The sequence below is a fragment of the Lipotes vexillifer genome, unplaced genomic scaffold (assembly GCF_000442215.2).
Source record: "Lipotes vexillifer unplaced genomic scaffold, Lipotes_vexillifer_v1.1 scaffold283, whole genome shotgun sequence".
In the NCBI taxonomy this organism is placed as follows: domain Eukaryota; kingdom Metazoa; phylum Chordata; class Mammalia; order Artiodactyla; family Lipotidae; genus Lipotes; species Lipotes vexillifer.
The window spans coordinates 1,474,710-1,495,542 of NW_006789004.1; the positions used below are offsets into that span (position 1 = coordinate 1,474,710).

The 20,833-nt window shown below is 36.6% G+C and overlaps 1 protein-coding gene across 1 annotated transcript in view; it reads right to left on the reverse strand.

Moving 5' to 3' along the window:
* WDR72 (WD repeat domain 72) overlaps nt 1-20,833 on the reverse strand; it is a 192,082-nt gene that overhangs the window by 128,349 nt on the left and 42,900 nt on the right. Inside the window, exon 13 of the mRNA XM_007461914.1 lies at nt 7,839-8,041. Within this exon, the coding sequence (XP_007461976.1) occupies nt 7,839-8,041 (203 nt within the window). The remainder of the gene's footprint in view (nt 1-7,838; nt 8,042-20,833) is intronic.

Below are 20,833 nucleotides of genomic sequence, written 5' to 3' on the forward strand. Positions count from 1 at the left end.
AAATCTTCAACAACACGGGGGACATTACTGGCTGTCAACATCTGTGGGTGTTGCCATGGGCACAGCCACAAAGAACCCTGCCATCTGTACAAAAAGGTACACACACAGAGAAGATGGGAGGACACAGAAGATAAACTGATAAGAGAATCAAAAAGAAGAAATAATTTCACTGGTGGTATACAATAGGCACACAATTTTGAGTCCATGTTTTACACTAATTCTTTTCTATTGTAGCTGGAGAATCCAAATTCAACTTAACTGTAATTGTGACTAAACATGAACCAGGGGGTGGAAATAATATCCTAAAACTCTGCACTTGTACCATTTATCACAAGTCTTAATTTGAAACTCAAAGTGAATTACATTTAAAATAATACTTAAACTTCCACTTATAAACCCTTGATAGTTGTTTATAAATCTACAGAAGAGAAAAGAACAGGTTACCATGAACAAGAACCCAATATTGATTTTTTGGCAGTGCAGTAAGGCATCTCCATTCTATTTGGCTGCTGTCAAAGCCACTCTTTAACAGCTGGAGTCAAATTGCACTATTTACAGAAAGAGCCCTTGTCAAGTGGACCATAAGTAGCCTAACAATACGCTATTCAAATGGCACTTTGCCACACAAATTGCTGACTTGATGAATAACCTATGTCAATGACTAAGGCTAATATAAAAGTTTCATTTTTATGAGAGGTTTTACATTCACACATTAAGTAAGCTTTCTTTGAAGAACTATTAGGCTATATATTTCAGGCCTTTGGACGTTGAAAATAATTAAAATCTGTTTAAATACATCAAGGGAACTTGACAACATTAATATGGATCTGGTGTTAACTACGTTTGTCACACGAGTCAGAACAGTGCCCTTCTGTTTCTGGCACTCCCTACCGGCACGTGCAGCACAAAGCCGGACTCAGACCAGCCGCGCACCATGAAATAGGAGCATTCTCCTTTTGTGCCTCTGATTTACATAGCCAACGAATGTTTAGATACAAGCACGGCTTTGAAGTACTGTGAGGAAATTCAGGGTTGCTTCTGTGTGCGCGGCCGACAGCTGGAGTCATTTAATAGTGTGGGGTTCCTACTTTTCACAGTGACTCTGAGACCTCCTGAATTAGTTTTGGAACAAAGCTGTGATATGCTTTTCAGAGTTTTCCTCAACACTGAGGGAAGTTTGTATCAAAAATGCTTAAACTCATGCCACAAAGTAAGAAAAGGGATATCCTTTATAAAACAGCTACAAAAAATTGCGTATAACAGACATTTTTTTGACTTACAGTAAAAATTACCATATAAAATGCTTATGAGAAATGGTTACACTGTCAAAAACTTGCACCACTTCACATGTGTTTCAAAAAGCAAATTGACTTCTATATTTCTCTATTGTATATTTCTCTATTCTGTCTCACTAGGACAGGTGATATCATTTGGGCACTAAGTTTTGAGTTGGGATTCACTAAATCAAAATACTTAAAACAAAAATCTTAATCCAATGTTAACAGAGAGAAATTCCTATATTTTCATGAAGGCCTGGCATGTCTAATAATAAAAATCTGTTTTCTTTTAAAATTATATAAAATTGATGCAAAATATTGTCTACATGAGAAACAATAGGCATATGCTGTTTATTACATTAAAAAGAATACTGAAAATTAACTACTAATCGAAAATGTGAAAATTATCATTCTATATTCAGGATTTATCCCTATATAACACAATTGTTTTCAAATAAATATTATTTGTTCTTTTTGTAATAATTTAATTTTGATAATAAAATATAGATAGTTTAATGAAAACTGAGTTAATCTGAAACATGCAGTATTGCCACAGTGAATTATTATTTCATATTGATACATGTAAATTCGCAGGTGAAATTTTCAAATTGCACAATTAAGAAACTACTCTAGTTCCATTTTGGTTATGTTTTTGTTTCATAAAATGTAAAAGAACTAATGTTGCATTCCAATAAAGTAATATGTAGTAGTGGGATCCGATTTTCTATTGGTGGCCTACCAGTACACCATCTGTGTCTTACAAGAGGTAGCAGGATAAAGCTCTAATAAGATTTTTCAGCAAATGGCACCAAACAGGCATAACTCTAAGGTCAACTAAAGGTTAAAAAAATACAAACATATTTCTAGAAAGCTCAACTGGAACGTAAATAAATGTAAATGCATTATTTATAATCAATTTTATATATTTAGATAATGATGCATGTATAAGTGCTTTATTTAAAGAAAATTTCATTTTAAAACATCTTGCTTGGATTAGGAAGCATAATGTGCACATTTGTTTTCCACAAAGGGCGGATTTTCAAACACATCAATTTCATGAATGCTGTCAGGAAACAGACTTGATCAAGGGCTTTTGGATTACATTCCTCATAGTGCAGAAGTTGGGATAAGTTGCTTTATTAAAAATTTAGATATCTAGGGAGGGGGTAGGTATTGGCTATTTTGCTAGTTCCTCCAAGTACCTCATAATTTCCAAGTCTAGAGAGGACTGACTAGATCAATTGGCAAATAATGGACAGTGAGTATCAAATGTGGTCCACTGCTTGTTTTTGTAAATAAAGTTTTATCAAAACACAACCACACTCATTTGTTTAACAATGGTCTGTGGTGGCTTCTGTGCTCCAACAGCAGAAATGAACAGTTGCAACAGCAAAAATACGGCCTGCAAAGCCTAAAATATTTACCATCTGGTCCTTTACAAAAAAGTTTGCTTGGGCCTCCCTGGTGGCGCAGTGGTTGAGAGTCCGCCTGCCGATGCAGGGGATACGGGTTCTTGCCCCGGTCCGGGAGGATCCCACATGCCGCGGAGCTTGCGCGTCCGGCAACGGGAGAGGCCACGACAGTGAGAGGCCCACGTATCACAAAAAAAAAAAAAAAAAAAAAAAGTTTGCTTATCCCTGGTCTAGTTCAGCATTTGTCCAACATAAATAAAATGCAAACTGCATGTATAATTTTAAACTGCCTAGTAGCCATACTGAAAAACATAAAAAGAAACAGGTGCAATTGGTTTTAATAATATATTTTATTTAAGCCTATATATCCCAAACATCATTTTAACATGTGGTGTTAGCCAAATTTCAAGTGCTCCATAGCCATTTCTGGTTAATGGCTGCCATATTAAACCATGTAACTCTAAAAAGGCAACTGGGGGGAGCTGTTGGGGACCCATACTACAGAAAATCAGGTTATTTTTTTAAAAGGCATTTCCAGAACATTACAATGGGTCTAAATTGTGGCAGTTAAAATAATCCTGTTTATTTTTTTACTCATTTTACAGACAAGAAGTGTGGAAAAATAATTTAAAACCAACCAACAGAATAATAGACAAAAAAGACCTTCCTGCGTTAAAATCTAATGAGGTAACGAAGAGTTCTGCCATGTAAAAATGATTTTAGTAAGGTTGTTTATTTTCTACTTTGAAGCTAAATTCCTCCCACTGCAATTTAAACAGTTTTTATCTTGTTTTATCCTCAGCAGAATCTGAGAAAAGCAGTTCCCCATCACTAATATGATATTGTATTCCTTTAAATCCTTTAAGACGCTGGTCCTCTCCTACCCCAAAGATTTTTCTTTGCCTAGCTGCACAAATTCAACTCCTTTGGCCTTTCTAATTGGACCCATTTTTTAAATGTCTTATTGTATTTGTTGTTCTCTTTAAAACCTTCTCCTAAATCTATATGCACTCTTCAAATGCAAGAAGGAAAAGTGGACACAGCATCCTAATAAATGCAAAATATTGCCAAACACAAAGAGCTCACCACACAGATATTACATGCTATTCTTCCTTTTAAACAGTTCATGCTACCATTCGAAAATATTTCACTTGTCTCTCACTGAAGTCCATACCAAAAAATTCTGAAACACAGAGTAACCCTACATTGTTCCAAATTTTACAGGCTTATTGTCCCTCATTTTTCCCAGCTCTGAAATGTGTGATTCCTCTTCTATAAATCTGATTTTTTTTCTTATGAAAACTAATGAAGCATTTTACTATATTAACAAAAAGGAGAATGGAGAATTTATAAGCATTCTTAAAATTTTATGCTTATCAAATTCATAAATAAAAGATTAAGATAAAACAATCTTAAAGGCTTAAGTCTAAGACGATGAGAAGAAGATATGCAGTACATAATTGGAGAAGATATAACTTAGGAGAAGCACAAATAAAAATAGCTCTACTCAACAGTAAGCTCAATAATAAGAGAAATAAAGTACATAGAACAAAGGAGGTGATAGACCTGTCTAATTCAATTCTCCACCTCTGTAGAGAGTAAAAGTTGGAAATTGCAGTCATCTAAGGTAAAGGGCAGCAGCTAGGAAATGAAGTTGGAATCAGCCTAAGAGTAGGAAAACAAGACCCCGGCATTTTATTGCCTCCTGGAGTCAAGAAAGAAACAAAATTATATAAAGAAAATGAAATCTATATATACTATTATCACTACCTAAAGGGTAGCTCTGAGGTCCTGCAAGAAACAGCAGTCAGTTTACCTTCTGGGAATTAAGCTAGTAAAATAGGCACTTGATGAATGAGGTTTGCTCTTGCAGACCTTAGGCATATGACATGCATGAGTCAAGAGACATATCCAAGTTCTCATCCACTATTCTAACATATAATTTCCACTATAAAATACAAATTCTATTGTGAAAGAAAAGCAACAAGCCACATTAAGATGGGAATGCTTGGCAGTCAGCTGGGCTCACTCACTGGGCTTTATTTACCCCAACCTTAAAATATATAATAGAAGTGTGGTTCTGTCTCCCACTTTAGGAGACTAAGACCCTATCACTTTCAACTTCAGTTGTGAATGTTAAAAAATTTCATCATATTGATATAATTGTCCTTATAAAACATGACTTCCTGAGAATTCCCTGGTAGTCCAGTGGTTAGGACTCTGAGCTTCCACTGCAGGGGGCACAGATTGGAATCTAAGGTCCCACATGCCACACGGCATAGCCAAAAGAAAAAAAACCATGACTTCTTTCAAGTTAAGAACATGAAAAACTGATTTGGAAAATCTAAAAATAATTAGACTAAATGAGAAAAGGAAGGAAAGGGGAAAAAAAGCTGCAGCCTAATCACTGGTTTTAACATCTGCAGGAGAAAGCATAAACAAAAGTAGCTGGCCTAAAGAGAGAAATCCAAAATTTAGAAATTTTTCACTGTATATCAGCCTTGACCAAGGGAGATAGTACCCCATGGGCTGAAAGCACGGACTGCATTATCTTCTTTTTTTTTTCCTTTTTAACATCTTTATTGGGGTATAATTGCTTTACAATGGTGTGTTAGTTTCTGCTTTATAACAAAGTGAATCAGCTATACATATACATATGTTCCCATATCTCCTCCCTCTTGCGTCTCTCTCCCTCCCACCGTCCCTATCCCACCCCTCCAGGCAGTCACAAAGCACCAAGCTGATCTCCCTGTGCCACACGGCTGCTTCCCACTAGCTATCTACCTTACGTTTGGTAGTGTATATATGTCCATGCCTCTCTCTCACTGTGTCACAGCTCACCCTTCCCCCTCCCCATATCCTCAAGTCCGTTCTCTAATAGGTCTGTGTCTTTATTCCTGTCTTATCCCTAGGTTCTTCATGACATTTTTTTTCCTTAAACTCCATATATATGTGTTAGCATACAGTATTTGTCTTTCTCTTTCTGACTTACTTCACTCTGTATGACAGACTCTAGGTCTAACCACCTCATTACAAATAGCTCAATTTCATTTCTTTTTATGGCTGAGTAATATTCCGTTGTATATATGTGCCAAATCTTTATCCATTCATCTGATGATGGGCACTTAGGTTGTTTCCATCTCCAGGCTATTGTAAATAGAGCTGCAACAAACATTTTGGTACATGACTCTTTTTGAATTCTGGTTTCCTCAGGGTATATGCCTAGTAGTGGGGTTGCTGGGTCATATGGTAGTTCTATTTGTAGTTTTTTAAGGAACCTCCATACTGTTCTCCATAGTGGCTGTACCAATTCACATTCCCACTAGCAGTGCAAGAGTGTTCCCTTTTCTCCACACCCTCTCCAGCATTTATTGTTTCTAGATTTTTTGATGATGGCCATTCTGACTGGTGTGAGATGATATCTCATTGTAGTTTTGATTTGCATTTCTCTAATGATTAATGATGCTGAACATTCTTTCATGTGTTTGTTGGCAGTCTGTATATCTTCTTTGGAGAAATGTCTATTTAGGTCTTCTGCCCATTTTTGGATTGGGTTGTTTGTTTTTTTGTTATTGAGCTGCATGAGCTGCTTGTAAATTTTGGAAATTAATCCTTTGTCAGTTGCTTAATTTGCAAATATTTTCTCCCATTCTGAGGGTTGTCTTTTGGTCTTATTTATGGTTATGCATTATCTTCTTAGAGCTCAGTGAATGAATACCCTGGGGCTCTGACTCCATGCCCATCAAGGAATCCTCTGCTAAAATTCCACCTCCCCGCTCTCCCTCATGCCCTGTAGCTTTGCTACTGTGAGACTGTGCTGAGCAATGAACTGCCATCATATTTATCATTATACATTAAAGAATTGTCATTCTAGTTTAAATATTCATTTCTTGGGTGGTTGGTTAGTATGACTCAGTTCTCAAAAGGTTGACAAACTCTGGCCTCACTGATAAAATCGAAATCTAGTCTTTAAACCTAAAAAGCTGAGGCTCATATGCTGGTGCCCTCACCTCCACCCCTGCAGTTTTGAGGCAAAGCTTAGCAGCCAATTGGCCTTTCTTAAAAAATGACACATACTTTTGCCTCTAACTACATACATACAGATGAGATAAAATAAAGTCTTATTTAAAGTCCTTATTAATGTTACTTTAAGTCTTCATAATATCATTAAAATAACAGAAAATGTTAACAACATATAAATAAAAATCAGCTAAAATTTGACTTAGAAACCCCACTTCTGGAAATATATCCCATTAAATAACACTAAATATTAAAAAAAACACTTTAGGTTCATAGTTGTGTTAGTCCTAAACAGAAGCATAAAAAACAATCCATATATTAAGCCATAGGAAAATAATTCATATCAGTATAGTATATACACAGTATAGAGCATGATGCAGCCATTAAAAAGAAATAGACATTATTATGAAAATATGTTTACATAAAAAAATACTACATTATATATACGCATATAAATGCCACAGTTGCAACCTGAGGAGGGGATAACTTGGAGGTATAGATGACAGAAGAATGGAAGAATCCCTTAAAGAAATCAGATTAAATTGCTATGTCATGTTTAGAACTGAAAAATAATCAAACTCATGCAAATTTCTGTGACACTGGTTAACGTGGCTTGAGAAAATGAATGTAAACTCCATCATTGTGTGTTAACTGAGGCCTGGAATCCTAAAGAGGTAGTGATCCTAGAGATGCTGAGTATACCAAAAGAATTGCCCAAACAACGATCCAGTTTTTCTGATGTTTTTTGGTTTATTTGTAGTCAGCATTTTAAAAAGAGGTCAAATATCCAAGTGAAAAAAAAATTGATCCTGACCACAGAATATAATTTTCCCCCCTTTTCATTGAAAACCATCTAGAATTCAAGGATTAATATAAAACTGACTCAATCTTGATAAGCCAGGACCTGTCTTATCAAAAAAGGATGCTATAGTCATTCAAAAATAATAATCACTCAGAAAGTTATCCTGATTCACCCAAGATCGCTTGGTAGGTGTGTCTGGTAGATATAATCATCTCTGAGTTCTTATCTTTGTGCTGATATTTAATGGCCACATATTTATGAAAGCACATTACTTCTTACTCAGGGTTGGTAATGTTCTTCGTGAGCAGCAGCTTGATTTGAACTTACCTTACATGAAGACTCCACCTGCAGACCAGGGCAAGGTATTGGCCCAAACTGGTAGGAGCTGGTGGACCTCTGTTCTACACTTTTGTGCTTACGTGTCTCTGAGGCAACTGGAAGTACAGATTCAGGCTTTAGAAGCTGTGAATCATCGCAACAATTAAGAATAATCCTTGCTCTTTCTCCTGTTTCATGTCTTTCCAAAGTGCCTGGAAAACAAGATTAAAAATAAAAATTTGTGCAAAATATTTACCCCCAAAGAATGAAAAGAAGAAACCACTTGTAACACAAAATCACAATTCTTTAAGTTATGCCTTACTATCTGCTTGCAACCAAAAAACAGCCTGGAGCTTTCTCTAAATTATTCAAATCATCATTTTACAAAGGCTGAAATTATAGACTGGAAAAGCTCATCTTCCTCTTTGTGCTTTTTCATCCACTGAAATCAACAGGGCATTCAATAGTCGTTAACAGTAAAATCTCATACTTATTATACAGTATGCAAGTGATCAATAACAAACAACTATGGAATATTTTAGTGCTGTCCCCTAGTGTTCCAACTCACAAACAACAGAGAATCCACAGTGCTTTGCTTGGGTTCCCAGCCTTAAAATGTTTCTATTGGTAATACAGCATTTACGTGAATAGGGGAAATAAGAATAGAGATGCCCAAGTACCCTCAGCTTCAGGAATGCAGGCCACTCTAGGGTTTTGTTGCTGGTGGTGGTATTGCTGATATTGTTGCTGCTATATATTTTGGCTTTTATTTCTTATTTTATTCGGAGAGAAAAAAATTATTTTGCCCTCTTCTCTGCCATTCTTGCAGTTTCAGAATTTCAAAGTACTGGCAAGTTCAATTTACAGTTAAAAGGAACAAGTATGAAATAGAGCAAAAGTATCAGAAAACAATTCACAGAGAGTGTTTTTATAAAATACAATGTTATGACACTTAGTGGAATCTTGGTAAGGCATCTCCCTGTGAACTGCTTTCCCTAGTCCCCTAGAGGGCATATTTCTGGCAAGTTATACCACACCACAGCAGCTCCACTACCATCCAGTGACCACAGCTATAACCTCTCCAGCAAGGTCAGGATCTTAGCCCTGGGGTTGGGGAGGGCTCTTCCTTGGGCAGCTATCTCAGCTCTAGGGTAATGGCTGCTCCTTAAATCTGCTATTCCTATACGCTTTAGTTTTCTTTAGTTCTTATTAACCTGTCCCTCCCACTGAAATTCTTTATGGTGGTTACTAATTTTTTAATGTTAAATGATCTGTTCAAATTACTATGTCATTTCTCTCTCCTGATTATATCCTGATTAATATTAATATATCACAGTAAATCACTTCTGATGCAGAATGTTCCTTTAAATATATTCCTGAAATTATGGAATTTACATAACTTCAGAGATACACTTAAATTGTTAGAGAGGGTCAATAGCAAGAACAGTAGTCCTAACGTAAATAGTAACCTAGGCGGCAGGGCAGACCCCAAGGAAGTCCAACACAGGATGCCTTTTTCAACTCTAATAAGTTGCCTTTGGCAAGAGACAGAATAGTCACTACTGCCTGATATTAAATAAATATCAGAAACTGAAGGCTTACAAAACTGCTTAATTCAACTTCTAATTTCAGGGGATCTTTACCTTTCCAAAGTGAACTCAATGATAATTAGGTTGTTTTTTTTTTTCTTTTGCACTGTACTACATCAAGAATATGATTGAACTCATACCTACTCTTCATTTGGATCAATCTGAACATGATAAGGAAATATACAGAGACATATGTGAGTTAAATATTATTGAAAGTGACAATACCATTTCCTCCCTCAAAGTAGATGTGCAAAAATTACCATAAAATCTACCTCAAGTAAAATATTCATTGTATAAAATATCATAAAAAACTCATAAATATCTTGCATTTTTTATATGAGGTTTTATACAATTGGTTTTAATCCTAACTATACAATAGTACATTAGAGAATGGAAATAACCATAAGAGAGCTTAGAACAATTAACATGCTATGGGAAAATGAAGGAAAGATGGCACTGGCAAGTATTCCAAGCAGTTTTCACGGATCCAAAATTACGTATTCCTCAAAAAGCCAGTGCACAGAAACTTAAGAAGCAGCCAAGATCCCCTTTGCAGAGCCTAGGTCCATATTGACAATATTTCCATTTGTATATCCTGCTTTCATCACTAATTCAAGCACCCCACAGCATCCCTAATCACATTTTCTTTTTTTACACCAGAACTTTCTCTGTGTCCCCCTTTGGAACCGTGTGCCTTAGCTGTGGTCCTCTCTACCACCAAGGCTGACAGCACTGAGACATCACTGCATGATGGGTAAGAGCAGACTCAGCACCAGCCTGCCTTGCACTTGAATCTTGGTTTTACCCTTACCTGTTGTGTGGTCTTGGGCAAGTCATTTCATTTCTGTGCCTCAGTTTCCTCATCTGTGCAATGGTGATATTAATCCTTCTTACCTCACAGGGTTACTCTGAGAATTTGATTGAGTAGACATGTAAAACGTCTTAGAATAGGTTCCGGCACACAGTGGGTGCTGTGCCATATGACAGTCCTCCTCTGACGTCAGTGGGTTCTCACTCAGCCCCTCGTGAGCAGTTTAGCTCTGTGGCTCTGGGATCTGCCTGATGCCAGGCCTGAGCTCACTGAGCATAAGATCAGCGTGGTCCCCCTGCCTCCTACCTGAGACTCGAAACTCCTCCTTGCCTCTCAGGGTAGGTTATAATCAAAATCAGAATAGGATTATACATTTGCCTTACTTTTTAATCCTCCTCAGTGAACCAGGCTGGAGTCTGGCCTAAATTAAAGGCTAGATAAATACTTCTTAATGGATTATATGACATCAGCAACCTGGCTAATGATTTTTCACGGTGGCTACACTTGGGATTAAATCCAAACTCCTTGATCCACAAGTCATATTCTCACCCCTGCTTCCTCCCATGTTATCCTCCCCTTGCTCACAAATTAGATTTTTTTTTTGAAAAAAGATCTTTGAAAATAAATTCTCTCCTGCTAGCTCCATCTTTCTCCTTAAGAATTAGCTTAAAACCTCACCTCCTCTGAGAGGCTTTTCTAAAGTAAATTCTCCTCTGATGCATTGTTTTCTATCTCAGCTTCTTTACTTTGCAGAATTTAACACATTTGTAATTGGTATATTTTATCTGCTTACTTAAATGCAGAGCTGTCTCTCTACTAGATGCTAAATTCTTTTTGGCAAGTATGTATTCTATGAGCTTGGTACAAAGCAGAGCTCAATATGTGTTCACTGAATGAATAAAACAAATTTTACCCTTTTCTTGTAGCAGTGGAAGGAGGTGGCTATGAAAGCATCAGAGCATGCCAAGGTCTCAGAAGAAAACACCAAATTATACCCATTATAAACTTCAACCCTAGAGCCCAGGAGGAGCCAACACTGGGAAAAGCAGCATTCACATGCCTGACCCCTGTCCCAGGTCTCAGCAGTGTGGCCAGGTCCTTCCTGATGTCCCAAGAATCTGGAACTGGAAGCACAAGTAAGTCTCTGAATGACATATTTTAATTTGGCCTGTGGAGTAGCCGCTTGCTAGCTACCTAAATGGTCCTAATAAAGAGGGCACAGAGGAGATGTTTCTGTTTCCATCCAAACAGACATGAAAAGTTAACAAGTACAGTTCCAGATAGCAGTCAGAGCAGAGAGACAAAGGCTTAAGCATTATCAGCAGATGAGTGAGGATTAAATCCCAATGAAAGAATGTCATTTTCAAGAGAGTTTGGAGGGAGATTTGTCAAGAGACCAGCATAAAACCTTTAGCAGTTTCTGCACATAGAGAGGAAAGGAGAGAAGGAAAATTCAAACTGTTGTAAATCAGTATGTTGCTAAAATACAGTCATATTTTAAGTGCATTGGGACTGTCAATATTTATAAGGCATCTATAGCTTTTTTGTTTTGTTTTTAAATAGGGCAAATAATCACTTTGTAATGCGCCTGTAATGAAATCTGATTTTGAAGTATCAAGATATTTTAAAGCAAGACATGTACTAGGAAGGATGCTGCCTTCAATTGTGATAGAAAAACAAGGCAGAGGGTAAAGAGAATGCATTTAGATGATAAAATATCCCTGATATGTCATAGACTTGAATATCTACATAAAGAAAAGGAAGGAGTAGTAATATTCTACACTTGATTCCCTTCCACATGATCAGAAGTTGCTCCCTTGATTTTATTTCTCTTATAATCTTCCCATATTTTAAATACTTGCTATCTTCTATCTAAACATTTTTTCAATTCCCACTAATATGTGCTTTCCAAAATCAACAAAATTATCATAGCCTGCTACCAATTAATGAATAGCTTTAAATTACATACTTAAAAGCCCCAGCCAGATATACTTTGCTCTACAACTTAACATCTAGATCAACTAAGTCTGTAGGAAAAGCAATAGCTATAATCTCATAATGGACAGAAATGGTTAAAAAAGAAAACATAATCACTTGATGAATACATCTGCAAACAATGAGTAAATTAAGATTCAAAAACAATATGCAGATGGGTTAACTTTTTATCACATTGTACAGAAACATTTTATTTCCTTAAAAATTTTATGTAAATAAATTTGAGACAGTAATTGATTTATTATAACTTATGGTGTTTTTCTTCAGAAGAACACTGTAGAAATAGCATTACTACAGAAACATAAAATCCACCCAGCACAGTAAAATCACATATATTATAAAACAACAAATTTTAAACAATTTGCTTAACCAAAAATTTCTTTTCAAGTAAATATTGTGCTTATTATGGGATTGTGAAAAAATCAGAATTTGGTAAATTCCTATTATGTGATTAATAGTTAATATAAATTGTACTTATATGACTAAAGCTTAACATTAAGAACATGTGAGTGGACACATCATAGAGTTAGTCTTTTTTCTACATCAGGTAGGCATTTTCTAACTGAATCCACCACAATATTGGGCAGTAATTAAGAGGACAGTTACATTTGAAAGTGACTCTCTCTAAAAGAGAATAGGCCAAAATAATGGCCTTGCTACCAAATCTTGTAGTCAAATTAATAAAATCACCTTTCAACAAAACAGCTGACTGACAGCTGTAATCAAATTCCACATATCAAGGAATCTAACCACTGGGTCTGTTGTAAGATTTACCATTTATCTTCAGTTACACATGAAGTTCATTGCCTTGCTCGCAGAAGTGTATGGAGATCGACCTGGTGCCCCCTTCCTAACAAAACCATTTCACAGTTACTGAATCTTACTCCAGAAAATGTATAACTGATGGGGGTTCTGACCAGGGACAGGGGACCCTGGAGGTATCAAACTTAGCTAACTAGAAAATAAGGGAAAGGTGGGGATAGGTGATGGATCTGAAAACATTAAACGAGGCATAAAGACATGTACCTTCACTCCTAAATGTATTTGAATATAATAAATTCAGCTGTAAAATAGATTGCCAAGGAGGCAGCTCATTTTGCTCTATGTAAGAGTCCTAATATGATAAACTCACGATTGGCTTCACGTCAACCTTCTGTACCTTAAGGGTATGTAGAATACATTTTAACAAAGTCTCTGACCACCACGACCTTAACCCCAGCTCTGCCACTGCCTCTGGCACATTCAAAGAAACACTGGGATTTATCAGCTGGGCCACCTCAACACTCACATCTAATGCTAATCACTGACCTCCAGAAAAACTGAATAAAGGAGTGAGGATGGGGTGGGGTGAAAGAAAAAAAAGGACCAAAATACATTGAGGTTTAAAGTTGTTGAGGTATAAGGATTACAAATAATGCATTAATTTTAAACAAATTTGAAAGTAGAGTTTTTTGGATAAGGTATTTACTTATTAAATATTCCTTCTTTTTAAACATGTGCTAACACCATAGAAGCTACTATGAATAAATTTCAATTTTTAACCCCATTCTAAGACTTCATATAATTTTAAAACAAATTTAAGAAGTGAATGTTTATGGAAAAGTATTTCTATATTATGATACAAAAAATATATTTAATTAAGTTTATAATTACCTATTATATACAAAACATTAAAATTGGACTGCCTCTAAATATTGTAAAAGGCCATTCACTCTGTATTTTTGATTCTTTTACACCAGACATGCTTATTTTTTACTTTTAAAGTATTTCAAAAATAGACTTTATTCTTTCATTTTCTTGGTTGAAGGTTAAGTTACTTAGGGGATACAATATCCCTAGAGATATCCCCATCATTTATTCACTTCTGTTGTCAGTTAATTTGACTAGGTATTTATTTGCTGAGTTGATCTGGAGTTTTTCCTGGAAAAAGGAAGAGTATTGGACAAGGAAAAATCAGGGAACAGTCTCCTGAATAAAGATGCTGGCTGGGTGAGGGGTGAAGTCATATGGAAAGTCCCTTTTTTCTGGAGGGATATGGTGGTCATGGGAGGACAAAAACCTTTTGATTGCAATCAATTTCCCCTTGGTACATGGCAGTGGTTTCCTTTAGGCAAAGAATGGGTGACCAAAGCTCCAGCAGGCATGTCAGCACCAATTCTCAGTGTACCTTCACTAGAATCCTGGCACCTCAGTGCCACTTGTACAATTTCATGCCATGTTTCTGTACCCAGTTACCCAAAAAGCTTCTCCTATTTCTTCATTCTTCCATTCTATGGGTTCATTTACCCATGGGGACCTCGAGACACTAAGCTACCTGAACACCAATATGATAGGTAGAATTCTATGAATAACCCCCAATAACCCTCTTCTTTATGTGATTCCTTCCCCTGTGAATATGATGATAGCACTTCAGTGATTATGTTGTTACATGGCAAAAACTAACACTGCAGATATAATTAAGGTTTCTAATTTGCTGACCTTAAAATAGGGAGACTGTTCAGGTGGGCCAGGCCAAATTAGCAAGAGTTTTCTCCAGCTGGTGGAGAGACCAGAGAGATTTAAAGCATAAGAAGGATGCAAAGAGCCATTGCTGGCTTTGAAGATAGAGGAAGCCACAAAGAAGAATCACAGAGTGGCCTGGAGGAGCTGAGAGTGACAGCACCAACAGCCAGCAAGGACCTCAGACCTACAACCATAAAGAACTAAATTCTGCCAAGGACTGAATGAGCTTGGAATTGAATTCTTTCTCAAAGCCTCCAGTTCAGAGCCCAGTTAGCTGAACCTTGAATTTGACCTTGTGAAACCCTAAGCAGAGAACCTAGCTGAGCTCACCTGGACTGACTTACAGAACTGTGAGTTAATAAATGGGTATTGTTTTAAGCTGCTAAATTTGTGGTGATCTGTTACTCAGCAATAGGAAACTAATGCAGGTAGGACTTGTGGCAATACTTTTACTTTGGACCACAGATTTAGACCTCAAGTTTTGTTGTTGTTGTTTTCACTATTTTACATGTGAAAGTCCTGCTTCTTAAGCAAAATAAATAACTAAATACATACATGCATAGTCATAAAAACAAATAAACGTGAAGGCTGGCTAGACATTCCATACTTTTTAATAATACCCTTCTCCTACGTTCATACTCTGAGTATTAGAAACCAGGAGGAGATTCACTAAATAGCTGGGATTGAGCAATAATATACCACATCAAAAAAATGCCTTTTTAAAACTCTGAATTAGGCTTCCCTGGTGGCGCAGTGGTTGAGAGTCCACCTGCCGATGCAGAGGACGCGGGTTCGTGCCCCGGTCCGGGTAGATCCCACATGCCGCGGAGCGGCTGGGCCCGTGAGCCATGGCCATTGAGCCTGCGCGTCCGGAGCCTGTGCTCCACAACAGGAGAGGCCACGACAGAGAGAGGCCCGCATACCGCAAAAACAACAACAACAACAAAAAAACTCTGTATTATTTCAGAATGAATTATATGTAAGATATGTTTTTTCTCCTCCTTTTTAACATCATCATCACCAAAACTGCCATTAGCTACCATTAATTAAGTACACTTTAATCTTTGCTTAGCACTTAATACACATCTTATTTAATTCTTAAGGCAGGAAGGTACAAAAAAACAGGTTCAGAAAGGATAAGTTTCAGGGGATTTGTGTGTGCTGTGGTTGAGGAAGTGGTTAGGGAAGGTATTTTGACTAAAAGCTAGGAAAAGGCAAGAAGAATGCTGTGCAGTAAGGTACATTTCCACCACAGACCTTGAGGATTGGCATCTTCAGGACTGTTTAAAGTAAATCATGTTTGGTTGGCCATAAGGAGAAGAGAACTAAAGAAAGTGACTGGCAAGGTAGTCAAGAAAATTTTCAATAGGTCATGTAAAAGATGATAAAGATTCCAATCTATCTGGCCCTAAAGTATATTTTTAAATGTTTTTGGTACTTCTGAAATATACTATATAATTCCATGTTTTACTGGAGGCTTACAAAATAAATGTAGAACATAGCTTATCTTTCAAGTGATCCAAGTTCATTACTAGACACTTGACAATATTGAGGTTAAGAAGCAGTAATGCCCTTTGGAATTACTGATCAGGACTTTCATGGAATGGCTATTTAGTTTACTTATATAGCCAGTGGTCTTTGGTGTGTTCTTAACTCTATAGAACCATTTCCTTTTTCTTATTCTTTATCCAGAGCATTTTATCCTACTCTTCTCGCCACCATCACTGTTTCTATAGTTTATAATCCACTGCCACTTCCTCTAAGTGATTTGTATGTAGTTACATATGGCATAAACCATTGTCCTACCCAGTTCTGAATTAGAAAACATTAATGAAGCATTATTCAGCCTTAAAAAGAGAGGATATTCTGACACATGCTACAACATGGATGAACCTTGGTGACATTGTGCTAAGTGAGATAAGTCAGTCACAAAAGGACAAATACTGTACTGATTCCATTTTTATGAGGTACCTAGTGTAGTCAGATTCAAATTCATAGAGACAGAAAGTAGATTGGTGTTTGCAAAGGGCTGAGCAGAGGGAGGAATGAAGACTTTTTTAAAATAGGTACAGAGTTTCATTTTGGGAAGTTGAAAATATTCCCAAGATGGTGAGGATGGTTGCACAACAATGTAAATGTGTTTAATTCCCCAGAACTATGCACTGAAAAATAGTTACAATTGTAAAATTTCTGTTTTGTATATCTTACCATACAAAGAAAGCATCTCTGTTGGTAAAATAGCCCAAGGAAAATACAAACAAAAGGAAAAGGACACTGGGAACAGACTCAGGAAACAATAGAGAAAGAGCATACAGAAGTAGGACAACCTGGGAAAGAGGGGCTATTGGCCATCAGGAGAAGGCAGTATCATGTGAGGCTGAGGGTGGAGAGAGAAGAGAGGGACACTGATGACAGAGTGCAGACAAGTCAAGTACTTGCCATCCAGAGAATGACAACTGGACTTGGCAATGAGGTGACCTCAAGAACAGCTCCATTAGAATAGTGGAGGCAGAAGCCAGATTAAAATGTGTTAAATAAATGGGAGGCAAGAAAACAAAGACACAGAGTATACATGGCATTTTGTAGAAAGCTATCAAATACTTTGGGGAGAATAACAGAGAAAGATAACAGAAGCCCATAATTCCTTATTCAAAACATCTGAGGTACTTCCCTGGTGGTGCAGTGGTTAAGAATCTGCCTGCCAATGCAGGGGACACAGGTTCGAGCCCTGGTCCGGGAAGATCCCACATGCCTCAGAGCAATGAAGCTGGTGTGCCACAACTACTGAGCCTGCGCTCTAGATCCCGTGATCCACAACTACTGAGCCCGCGTGCCACAACTAATGAAGCCCACGCACCTAGAGCCCGTGCTCCTCAACAAGAGAAGCCACCGCAATGAGAAGCCCACACACCGCAACGAAGAGTAGCCCCTGCCCGCCGCAACTAGAGAAAGCCCACGCACAGCAACGAAGACTCAACGCAGCCAAAATAAAAAATAAAAAAATATATTTATTTAAAAACAAACAAACAAACATTTGGGACCATAGTGGTTTAGAATTCAGGATTTTTCAGATTTTGCAGAAAAAAGATAACGCACAAATGCATATTGTAAAACAATTATAGCAGAGCCTGGAAGAGCAGACCGTAATCAAACGTGTCATATATGTGCAGCAAAAAGAGAATACTCACACTTCGTGGAATAAATAACCTCATGTGAATTAAGGTTTGGTTTTGTTGCCTTACCACAAACTAATAAAAAAAAAAAACTTTTGTTTTCACAGCTTTTAAGTTTTAAATTGCAGCTAGAAGAACGTGGGCCTTTATTCACAATAACTGATAGCCAGGAGGCCAGAACTAACGAAAAAGATATTTTCTGAAATAAGTTGGTAGGGTGCTCAGTTTTCTATAGTATAGGATATTGGATCATGCATTTGACCTCTCCTTATCTCTATTCAGATAAGCTAAGTCATCTAATTCTAAACTTCCAGTTTTGCTGATTGTTTTATTTATATATTAGATTATAATGTATTAAAGATTCTTTAAAATCTAGTATTTAAAGAAAGCAAAACTTGCTTTATAAAAATCATTGATGAGGGATAGTTTCATTAACAGGCCAAACTTGGGAAGGCAGTCATGGATGTGAAAAATGAAGATAAGAATATGTTTTAAAAATAACAGACATAAAATAAGAAACATGTAAAATGTGATAATCCTAACTAGACTTAAAACTGATGCTTCTGGAAGTAAGAAAAATGTGATGACCAAAGAAGGTTAACCTCCAGTGCAAATCATGGGTTAAAAGTAAACTGTCTTATCAAATCTTCTTATTCCAGTTCTTTTCCTGGTTCTCAATTTTGACCTGTCAGCATAAAGTACAATTCATTTAACTAACGTTACAAAAACGACTTGCTATCCCCTCAAACAATGAACAAACTATAAGATGACATCCTGTGTCCCTCAGTGGAGCTTCTGTTACTCTGACTCTTCCAAGTGGCTGAAACAAGTCCATTGTCTTCTTTGGCCTAGAGTGGATGGAATCCACCTGCATTTGAATGTGAAAGGGAAAAATAGTGGGCCAGTCCTGGCGCAGGACTTTTGACAAGGCTGAGATTAGCAACCAACTTTTTGTATGGCACAAGATAAAATCTGACAACATTCCAGTAGTCAAATTCCCTGCTCACCACCCAAGCCAAGGACTTGACCTTTGGATTTGTTTTCACCTGATTCAACCCTGGAAACACAAAAGACCTTTCCCATCAAATCCTAACAAGTAAGTTAATGGTGGAAGTTGGATATTATTGATACCCTCAGATGAATCAAGTGCGTTCAATATCCTTTATCTCTCAGCCAAATCAGAGAACCCACTTTCCCAGAGAATAACAATCATTACAGTCCACTGAGTCTTGCTTTTCCAATCGTTTCTGTGGCAGCTGGCTACTGTGAAGTTGTTAGGGAATTGAAAGGAGGCAGCATGGGGAGGGGCAGATGGCTCCTTTGGGTTTATTTCACCAAACATGGCAGCTGTGAAACCCACTAATGTTCCAAGTGTTCATATAAAATGCTCGCAAAAGGGGCCACGTTAAGGAAGAGCCACAGAGCAGCCTTCCTGATGTGTTCCTCTTTTTGTTGCTATAGAATAAGCTCCTGAGAACATTAAATGCAGATTTGTAACTAACATATGCAGCCAGCACTTGATCCAAAATTTAATCAGACTGCAAGAATAAGCTAAAACTGATTATTGCAAGTATTTTCTTTACTAAAATAAAACCCAGAAAGATAGCAGCTGACAAGGGAAATAATAAAAGCAGTGAAGCATGGCACTTAATTGGTGAAAGTAATTTTAAGAGCAAGAAGTTTTTATTTTTATGATTAGAATGAGACTGTATTGATGTTCATATTTTTTTCTGACCATACAAAATGCTCCAAAGACAACTTACAAATACCACAATATGACTAATACATATTAAGATGCCAGAAGATTTAAAAATGGTGAAGTTGAATAATACATTAATTAAAATATATACACACACACGCATATTCCTGTATGTGTGTTATCAGATAAAAATTAATCATATACTGTAGAATTTTAAAAGTCATCTGGGGTATCTAAAAACAATATGGAGCCATATTCACATGAAGTATAATTTTTCAATAAAATGTAGAAAATTGTTCAAATGTTTATAACAAATGAGGATTGAGAAAGAAACAAATCCAAATTTTGAGAAAAGAAAATTATTTGGGCTTCTTTTGTTAATAGATTTTCAATGTGATATCTGGATTTTTAAAGAGCACAGCAGAAACTACCCCATGAAGATTATTTTTTTCTTGAATTTGTCTACATCCTCGGAATTTCTTTACTTTGAAAGCTTGTAAAATTATAAAATCAAATGAAGATTTATATAATCTCACCAAAGTAGAGGTTCATGTTCACTACATGGAATTACAGAAGATTCCTGTGGGGGGGTGAGCAATACATTCACACGTGTGTGTGTGTGTGTGTGTGTGTGTGTGTGTGTGTGTGTATTCACATGCATGTAAAAGGAGTCTACCGAGGCTTAATATGGAAGTAAAAGAAAATATACAATGAGACTCATATGCCTCTCTTCAGTGATGCACTGTTAATTGTTGGATTTAATTTGGTTGAAAAATAAGGTTAAATTCTTTATTCTTATTGTATTTTTGCTCTGATATTTTTTTTAAAAGGCAAATGTCGATTTATACTCCCCAACTGTACTGCTACCATTGAGTAATTCTGATGCATCCCACATTACAAATCATTTAGACCAACAGGGAATTCTTAACCATTTTTGTGCCATGAACCCCTTTAGCAGTGGGAATGCCAATGAACCCTTTCTCACAATTAATATTTTAAAATGTTGGAAATAAAATACACAGGATAATAAAGGATATCAATTATATTGAAATATAATCATCAAAATAGTTTTTTAAAAATTTATATGCTTTTTTATTAATGTATTAAATAGCAAGAACTAGTGGTGGGCCTAAAAGTTTATGACACTGATAAACATAAATGATACTTTGAGATACTGGCAACAATTGTAATGTGATATGAAAATTATGTGATGTCTATTGTTGAGAAAGTCACAG